The sequence below is a fragment of the Acanthochromis polyacanthus genome, chromosome 22 (assembly GCF_021347895.1).
Source record: "Acanthochromis polyacanthus isolate Apoly-LR-REF ecotype Palm Island chromosome 22, KAUST_Apoly_ChrSc, whole genome shotgun sequence".
Taxonomy (NCBI): Eukaryota; Metazoa; Chordata; class Actinopteri; family Pomacentridae; genus Acanthochromis; species Acanthochromis polyacanthus.
The window spans coordinates 19401373-19410548 of NC_067134.1; the positions used below are offsets into that span (position 1 = coordinate 19401373).

Below are 9176 nucleotides of genomic sequence, written 5' to 3' on the forward strand. Positions count from 1 at the left end.
AGGAATACAGAAGCCTTGTTGTTAAAACCGTGTATTTAAAAGAGACGAGCACATTTCAGAAATATAAAAATAACCTCTAAGACATCCACAGACAAAATAAAATTCAAAAAATATGTGCAAAGTGACAACAAAGCGGTGAAGTGAGTTCCACTGATTTTTTTTTCAGGCGGTCATTTCGGATTTGTCCTCCGGCTTCGGAGGCTCGATCTCCATGGCCAGGAGGTAACCTGAGGAGGAAGGAAAAACACTGTAAACCTGCACGTTTCAGCATGGATTCACTTCACAGCAGAGTTAGACGCTCTCTCTCACACTCGGTGTAGTCGGTCTCTGGTCTGGTGGCGATGAAAACCCAGGCCAGGCCGACCAGCAGCGCCACCACCAGGTTGACGGTCACCCACGGGTGCAGGATCTGGTGCTCCGACCCCGGAGGCCTGGAGCAGAGAGAAGAAGAATCAAATCCAGGCTTAGTGAGGAAATCAGAGCGTCGGATGGTTGCGGTGAACTCACCATAACGTGGCGTTGGAGGACGTGTAGAGGTTGATTCTGTCGCTGGTCATCTGCTGGCTCAGACACAGAATCAGCGCCGAGAAATACACTGAGAGGAGGAAGTAAACAAAGAGAGTGAGATACATCTGAGTGGAGACTGATTAACCCTCCTGTTGTCTTCATTTATGGGCACCAAAAAATATTGTTTCCTTACCTGAAAAAAATCCCCAAATTCAGCCAAAAAAATTCCCCAAATTTCTGAAAATTTGCAAAAATCTTCAAGAAGAAAATTCCAATAATTCCTTAAAAGTTTCACTTAAAAGTTTTATTTAAAAAAAAAATCCCAGAAATTTGGCAAGAAAATTCTTGTAAATATTTTCAAAAAATGAGTAAAAATCTTCCAAAAAAAAAAAAATCTGAAAAATATCTAAAGTGAATACATGTATTAATATTTTGGTTTATTTTTTTGTGAATGTTCCTAAGAAACATTTTTAACATTTCTTTTTATTCACCCAAAAAATGTTCAAAGTTTTCCCAAAAATGTTGAAAATGTGGACATCAGAAGTTTCACTATGATTCCCCCCCACACACACACATTTTCAACCTTTAAAACGGGTCAGTTTTGACCCACAGGACGACATGAGGGTTAATGGTCTGAGTTTGGACGACGGACTCACAGAAGGAAGCGAGAGCCACCGGGTCCAGAGTGATGAACTCCCTTAGAGCCACCGAACCTTTGGCCAGATTCACTCTGACAAAAAAACAACAACAAAAAAAGCAGTTTCACTTTTAGAAAACAAGCAAACTGGTGTCATTTAGTTCATTCTGAGTGGAAGCAGACACAATATTTACTGACTTTACATCTTTAATCACAAGCTTTATGATGTAAACGCAACTTAAAGGTGCCCTGTGGAGTTTTCTTGGGAGAAAAACTGAACAAAACATTGGTGCATCCTGAGTATTTAAACTCTTTTCATTACCTTTGAAACAATACCTTTTATTTATATTTAAAAGTAACTTTAAGTTCAAATTTGCTGGGGTATGAATAAATTCGGCCTTGTTTGTGTCGTTCTATCAGCTCTTTGTATCGTGTTAGATTTGTGTGAACCCTGCTGTATAATAAAGTCTGACTGATTGTGGTGGATTATGAGTTCTACCTGTCGAAGGCGGCCACGGTGCTGATGGCCAGCAGCATGTAGAGCAGCGACTGTGACGGGTATGCCAGGCCGCTGTACTGCTGCAGCAGGTTGGACAGAGCGGTGAGGTGCTGCCCGGCCAGCATGTAGACCACAACCACGTTCCACACGGCGTAGCCCGCCAGGAAGCCGTGACAGTACAGACCGAACACCCTGAGCCACACACGCAGAGGCGTTCAGACACAGAACACGCACGTTTCAGTAGATGTTTTAGCTCCGACAGCTGTTTCACCTGAAGCCTTCGTGCACCCTGACAGAGACGTCTCTGGTCGTCCACAGCGGCTGCATGTGCTGGAATTCAGTCATGTTGTCTGTCATCTGGTCGCTGGTTTTCCTCCAGTCTGAGCGTTCTGCAGCCTGGAACCGCTCTGCAGGGAAACACGCACATATATAGAAATTAAACTGAAGAGGGAATCACCAAAATCCCAACATTTAACCTGCATCAAGAGGCAAAGCTTGCAGTCTTTGAAATCACTTCTTAAAATCCACTCTCATAGACCTGCTTTAATGTAAAGCTTCCTCTACTTCCTGTCCGTCTGCTGACACTCACTGTTTCTCTCCACAAAAACCTTCCCGACCGGCTGGCTTTGGCCCTGCGGGGCTGAAAACAGGGAATGCTGGGGGATCGGAGGAGGAGTGTCGGTGATGATATCGTCTTCTTCCACATCCAGCTCATCTGGAAGCTGCGACTCCACGACTTTGGACTTCCTGAAAGACATTAAAACACTCTCAAGTTGATCAACGTTTTGTTCATCAAGTCCAGTTTGTTTGGATGCTATGATGGATCTGAACAAATTCAAACTTCTGATAGTCCTGCCTCTGAAATGAATCCTACATGAATTTTTTCACTATTTTCTGACATTTTTTAAGTCAAATTCCGTCAAAAGAATAACCTAGCAAGAGGCCTACATGTTCATTGGGAATGAAAACAATTCCTCTTACTTTTTCTTTCGGGGTTTTTTCACCACTTCCTCTCCATCAGTGGTCTGATCTGCTGCCGTATCTCCGTTCACCAGCTCGGCTTGGTCGTCTTCAAGATCTGAAATCCAGACGCTTTATATTTAAAGAGCAACTTGCAGGTTGAACTTTATGCATTATACTTCACGAAAAATGACGGTTTGAAAAGTTATTGCATGATGTAACGTGTTTTAAGAGACCTAAAGACAGAATTCTGGGAAGAAAGTTGACTTTTATGTGCAATGTTTGCATTATTCACTGAAAAAGAGTGACAGAAAATGAGGGTGAGGACATCTTCATTCAGAGAGGCGAGCACTGTCATAAAAATAGATAATTTAGAATAAAAAATTAGCAAGACGTACTAGCGATGTTCAGCTGTAGTGGTGGATGCTCTGAGTGCACCTCATCATTGTTCTACTGCATGGGGAAGATAAAAGCTGTGAAACGTTTTTGCTATTTTGTTTTGATGGAGGAAGGTGAGATCTCTCGTCGAAAAGAATAAAATTTCTCAAACTAGCGGTGCTGTCCTGCTGCTTCATCCAAATCTTCAACCAAACTTTACATTTTTGCGTGTCGGCTGCTGCCTGGATGTTTCTCAGATCAGAACTGCTCTTACACCCTCAGTCTACATTCTGGGAGTCAGACCAGCGTTGATTTAAACACAAGCAGCAGCAGTCCAGATGTTCACCTGTCGTGGCGGTTTTCTTCTTCTTCTTCCTCCTCTGCGGCGGTGCGTCCGTCGTGGCTTCCAGGGAAAGATTCTCTCCGATCTCGGACGCCCTCCGACTGCCGACGCCTCCCATCTCCATCCCCTGATCTGAACGGAACAGATAGAGCAAAAAGCAGGATTTTAATCTGAAAAGATCTTTGAGTTCTTCACATTTTTATGTTCCAAAGCCACATTTAAATGCATTTTTGATTTTATTTCCCCCATTGAAACAACACATATCAACTGAAAAGTGATTCAAACCCTCAATTTGCTGCAAACTGACCTCGCTTTAATAAGAAAAAACAGTCGGAAAGACAGTTTTTTACGATATCATGACAAGTGGGAAGCTCTGATTTGAAGCCATTATCCTTTACTTTAAAGCATTTCCCACAAATATACAACAAAATAAACCGTATAATAACAGGAAAAAGAAGTAAAACAGTGCATAGCTAATATTATAAAACATTTTAAAACAAAATTAAAGATTTTTTAGAGCTTCCTGAGCCCATTTATGCAACTTTTCTTCAAAAAGCAACAAGAACAAAGTGAAATTTTACTCGTTAAACACTTCGGAGTGAGTAAAACTGGATTTGGAAAGCATTTTATTTCAGTGAATGCAGCTGAAACACATTAACAGATGAGATCTACTCTGTAACAATGAGCTTAGATTGTATAAAACAAAACAAAACTTATTATAAAATGCTCTGACCACATATAGAACAATTGGTCTGGCTTTCATTGCAGAGAATTGATAAGTCAGCCAAAATAAGAATCTTAATGCCGTCTTTATGGTCATTTCATCCTAAAGTAACACTGCACTAAATGTTATTCATGTTTTTTAATTTTCAAAGTTACATTTAAATACTTTTTTAAAAAAAAATGTAATGAAAAGAGCATTTATGACAAAGCTTTTAACTATAAAGAGACCCTTAGTCGACTACAAATGGAAGAAATAATCAATCAGAAAGACAAAATAAGGTATTAATGATCTGTTTTATTTCTTTATCCTTTTACCTAAAACATCTACAGTGAAAGAAATTCCAAAATAATGGAAAAAAGGTAGAACAGGCTGTTAACAACCCTTTACAACCTTTAAACTGAGAATAAAGCAGCTTTAAATGAGGTAATTAAGGCGTTTTGTACCGTCCATGTCATCGACTCCATTTGCCTCCTTCCTAACTCTCTTCTTCTTGTGTTTTAGTGCTGGAACTTCTCCTTCAAACAACGATAAACACATAAAACAAGTCAAACAAAGAGCTTCGATACAAATACAGCCTTTTTCCTGTCGCGTAAATCCTCACTCACCAGTCGTGTCTTGACTTCACGAGTCCACAAATCACAAAACACAACAGAAGAGAAGTTTAGTTTGGCTGTTTAACATCAATACAGTCACAGTAAATGTTTAAAATTCAACAGTTTGCTGTTTTTACCTCGGCATTGTGGGAAGAGATCGCTGGCCTCGCTGAAGAAACACAAAGAGAAAGAGTTGAAACTGCATCCAAAAGCATCAACACAGAAGCAGACTTCTGAAAAGACAGTTTCAAATCACATAAAACATTTTTTAACAGTAAAGTGTGAAAAACATCATATATATAGTTGGATTTTAGTGTCATTTTTGTCAGTTCTACTTTTAAAAAAAATCAAATATTATTAATTAAGCAGGAAAAAAGACAGAAAAAATGATCAAAGCAGTCAAATATTATTTGAATAGAACCTTTCAGCTCTATCTGCAGCACATGTAGCTGAGCAGACGGCGGTGCGGAGTGGAGCGGTGTCTCCATGGTAAGTTTCTAACCAGCTACTAAAATATATTGCTGGAAAATTAACAAACTATGACCACACGATTTTCCCTTTTCAGAATAACTTGGCGGATCGATCAATATCAGAATTCCTTCCTCCTTAAAATCATTATTGTCCCCAAAAATCCAGAATCAGTCGGGCTCTAGTTAAAGTAAACAATCCAAATTTGAATTTAAAATGTTGTCAGAAGACTGGAAAGATGAAAATATTGTGTAACTGAGATTATAAAACATTCAAAATCTTTGGAGTTTTTAGTGGCTTTTGAACCTTTTAAATACAATTTCATTTAAAAAGCAACAGAATAAAATGATCAGCTGTATGTATTAGTCTATTAGCTGTCAATTATTATGAACTGAATATTGATAATCGATTAATTATCCAAGAAAAAACTAAATACATTTTGCGCCTGCAGCCTCTTAAATGTCAATAATTTCTTGTTTCCTTCTTCACCTTTGACAGTAAACTGAATATTTTTGCTTGTTGTTGATAAAACGCAACATTTTAGGGCGACTTCTTGGTCTCTGGGAAACACCAATCAAGATTTTTCACCATTTTCACGCATTTTAGATGAAACAATTAATAAATCGAGGAATGAATCACCTGGTCTCATCAAAAGTAGATAAACCTGATTTTCTCTCCTCCAAAAACAAACATTTCCTGGAATACAGACACCTGCTCTTACACAACAAGACCAAGGTCATGATAAAATGCTGGCAAATCCACGACCCACGACAAGTAAATCAGTTTGGTTGTTGTGATAGAGAACGGATAAATTCTCAGCTGAAACAGATAAAACAGTCAAAATGAAACCTTACCGTCGTCTTTCTGGCCATTTCACCCAAGAATCAAGTAAGAGTGAAGCGACCCATGACGTCCTGACGGGTAAATCTTCGGCTAAATCTGTGTTCATGCATCTGCCAGGACCGAGGATTACTCAGGACAGAGGTCACACTGCTCAAGGCTTTTTTCAAACTCTTGGAGCTGCAGCAGTCTTTGAATTAGCAAAGTGCGTCCGTGGTTTAATCTGTCAGTGGGTTCCTACAGGCAGGCGACCTTTTTGAATGAATTTTCAGGTTTTACTCGTGAACAAATAACAGAAACTTAGATTTGGTTCAGTGCTACATGGTCAAATTCAGAATCTGAGGATGCAATATGTTGATCATCTGGGCATTTATTGTGTAAGAACAGGGCAATAATTTCAGAAACTTTTGTTGATTCTCATTTAAACCACACGGCAAATGACAGCAAAGTAGTTTTTTTACACGTGGCTAAATGAAATTTTGTGATTTGTCATAAATTTGGAATGAAAAGTCTGAGAATCGTCACTTTTTTTGGGTGGGGATATATCAAATCCCATGTGTACAAAAGGCGTTTATAATCAGCATTTTCTGTTTTATTCAATATTCTCGGACTTTATATTCAAACTTTCATTAACCCTCCAGTTGTCCTCATTTACAGGCACCAAAAAATATTGTTTTCTTGTCTGAAAAAAATCCAAAAATTCAGCAAAAAAATTCCCCAAATTTCTGAAAATTTGCAAAACCTTCAGGTAAAAAATTCCAATAATCCCTTCAAAATTTTATTTTTAAAAAATCCCCCAAATTGGGCAAGAAAATTCTTGTAAATATTTTCAAAAAAAAAATGAGTAAAAGTCTTCCCAAAAAAAAATCCTACAAATATCTAAAGTGATTTTTTGGTGAATGTTCTTAAGAAACATTTTTAACATTTCTTTTTTTCCACCAAAAAATGTTCAAAGATTTCCCAAAAATGTTGAAAATGTGGACATCAGAAGTTTCACTGTGGAAATATATCTTCTTCTGCACATTTTCAAACTAAAACGAGTCAATTTTGACCCGCAGGACGACACAAGGGTTATTTATTCTCAGGTTTCCCATCAAGCCAAAATAATCACCATAAAAAAGCACATTTTCAGCTATGAAACACCCACCTGACATCTCCAAATTTGAATTTAAATACTGCAAATGTGTTAATATTGTGTTTTAATGTACGTTTCAGGGCCGCTGCTGCTACTTTTACTACACATTTGAGAAGCTAGAACCTGCAAAACTTTATTCCTTTATAACCGAGCACAGATGTATATAGTGATTCCTTTGGAGCTTCAGAGGAGCTTTATTTAAGTCTGAGAAAATAATCCTGGTAATGTCCTGGACTAAATATTCCCAGGAAGTTGGGATCAAAGGTGATGATGTTATTAGTGGCATCATGGGAAATGTAGGCTCCACTGAACTGATCTGTGACATAAAGTATCATCGCTGAGTTCTCTCGCTAAAAGTTTTACTGTTTTCTGTCGTTCTTGAACACTTTGTTACTTAAACAAAATGTCTAAAAAAATTTGAAATGTGGAAATGCCCCTGAGCTCAAAACATCGTCTTAATTTGACCAAAAACAAAAATCCAAATAGATTTCAATATTTTGCTGCTTTAAATATATATATTTTAAAAAATCAGATTAATACAGAGACGCTCCAGGTGGGTAAAAACAATTAACTAATATTTTTTTGCCTTTAAAGTTTTTAGAAATTTGAGGAACGAGATATGTGCTAGCAAGATATGTGCTAATTTGCATTCACAAATCAGAAACAAAGTCAGGTTTAAAATTATAAATAAAGTCAACAGTTCTTACAAAGTGGATTCTGAATATCTGTTTGCCATCCAAACAAATCAGAAAATACTCTAAATGGCTAGAAAAAATAAAATAAAGTTCATCAAGTTTTAATAAATAAAATGTTGTACAAACCATTGTGAATGACATATAAACAAAGTACAACGTACAAATCTTCAAAACATATATTAATGTAAATAAAACTGCAAAGTCAGGTGGATTTAAGTGCTACTGAGGAAGTGATTTCTGGCTCAGAGTGACAGAAAAAAAAATCTAATTTCTGAAATAATGACCTTCAAATGAAAATCTTCACATGCAAACAGACAAAGTGCAGTAAAATAAACACCTAAAGGGGTCTTTTTTTCTATCCAAAGGTCTTGAAAGTAGAGATATTATGGAAGGAAAGTAGCCCAGACTCTCAGAAAAGCACAATGTTTTTACCTTTAGTAGATTTAAGATGCTAAAAGACAGAACTATTTGTTAGTTTAAATTCAAAAAGATGAAATGTGAGCTTACTTACCTGCGGAAGAGGCGGGAGCTCCCTGGGCCTCATTTTCTGTTTATTAACAGAGAAAAGACAGAAATTACGAACAATATTAACTCCTGTATATTATTATAACACGCTGGTGAGTTTAATCTAAACTTTACCATTTAATTTACACTGCAAAGAAGGACATTTTTACATATTACAAACCCTGGAAGCCAAATTTACCAGTTATCAGATGTTATTGTCGGTTAAATCACATTTAAGCTAGCAGCCGTTATTTAGGAAAATACGAACCTTTGTGCTTCTCGTATCCATCCGCCGAAATATCACCGAAACCAGCGACTTTATTTATCCCTCTAGTTCAATCATTTGCAGCTTTTGAGTGTATTTTAAAGAGTTAACTCGCTAAAAAGTGAGTAAACCGCCACTTTTACTGTTATTGTTGACACTGCGCTAACGGAACGATTTTACCCGGAGCCGTTTAGGAGACGCGCATCCCGTGTCTTCAAAATAAGGCTCCCTCTCTGAAAGTGCTGCTGAAATGTCAAGTAATTTCCGATCATGTCAACACTCATAAAACACATTATTTTTAAGTTTACAGTAGAGTATTCAGTCTCATAAACAATCAGAGACTAATATGTTAAAATGACTAATTTGAAAATTGAGGTTTTAAAGCAGAAAGTTTGCAACAAAACTGAACTGATCTGTGATGACTGAAACTAACCTGAGTCCACCTGTTGCTTCCTGATTATCATAACTGCAAGAACATGTTTTTTAGAAATGAGCTGTGAATATTGGTACTTCCTCAGTCTATCCACGCATCATGGTTTCACATGAGAAAGAATTACACAGAGGAGCTAAAAAAAAAATCAAAATCTAATTTACAAACATGGAAAATGACACTGGAAGATTGGTAACC

The 9176-nt window shown here is 37.4% G+C and overlaps 1 protein-coding gene across 1 annotated transcript; it reads right to left on the reverse strand.

Moving 5' to 3' along the window:
- Positions 1–15: 15 nt before the first annotated feature.
- On the reverse strand, positions 16–8753 carry tmem237b (transmembrane protein 237b). Its single transcript, XM_022201885.2, has 14 exons — positions 8552–8753; positions 8291–8326; positions 4779–4810; positions 4654–4667; positions 4492–4563; positions 3328–3456; positions 2625–2721; positions 2233–2390; positions 1915–2050; positions 1644–1835; positions 1164–1237; positions 508–595; positions 310–431; positions 16–227 (listed from the first exon to the last, which is right to left on the reverse strand). The coding sequence occupies exons 1-14, from the start codon at positions 8570–8572 to the stop codon at positions 163–165; spliced, it is 1236 nt and encodes a 411-aa protein (XP_022057577.1). The 5' UTR covers positions 8573–8753; the 3' UTR covers positions 16–162.
- Between the last annotated feature and the right edge of the window lie 423 nt (positions 8754–9176).

Excerpts from the sequence above, each read along its gene's own strand:
- tmem237b (XM_022201885.2), bottom strand. The coding sequence starts at position 8,572 with ATGGATACGAGAAGCACAAAG. Across the intron at positions 1,836-1,914 it reads AGGGTGCACGAAGGCTTCAG|GGTGTTCGGTCTGTACTGTC; the intron begins GTGAAACAGCTG and ends TGTGTGGCTCAG. Across the intron at positions 596-1,163 it reads GGTGGCTCTCGCTTCCTTCT|TGTATTTCTCGGCGCTGATT; the intron begins GTGAGTCCGTCG and ends TCCTCCTCTCAG.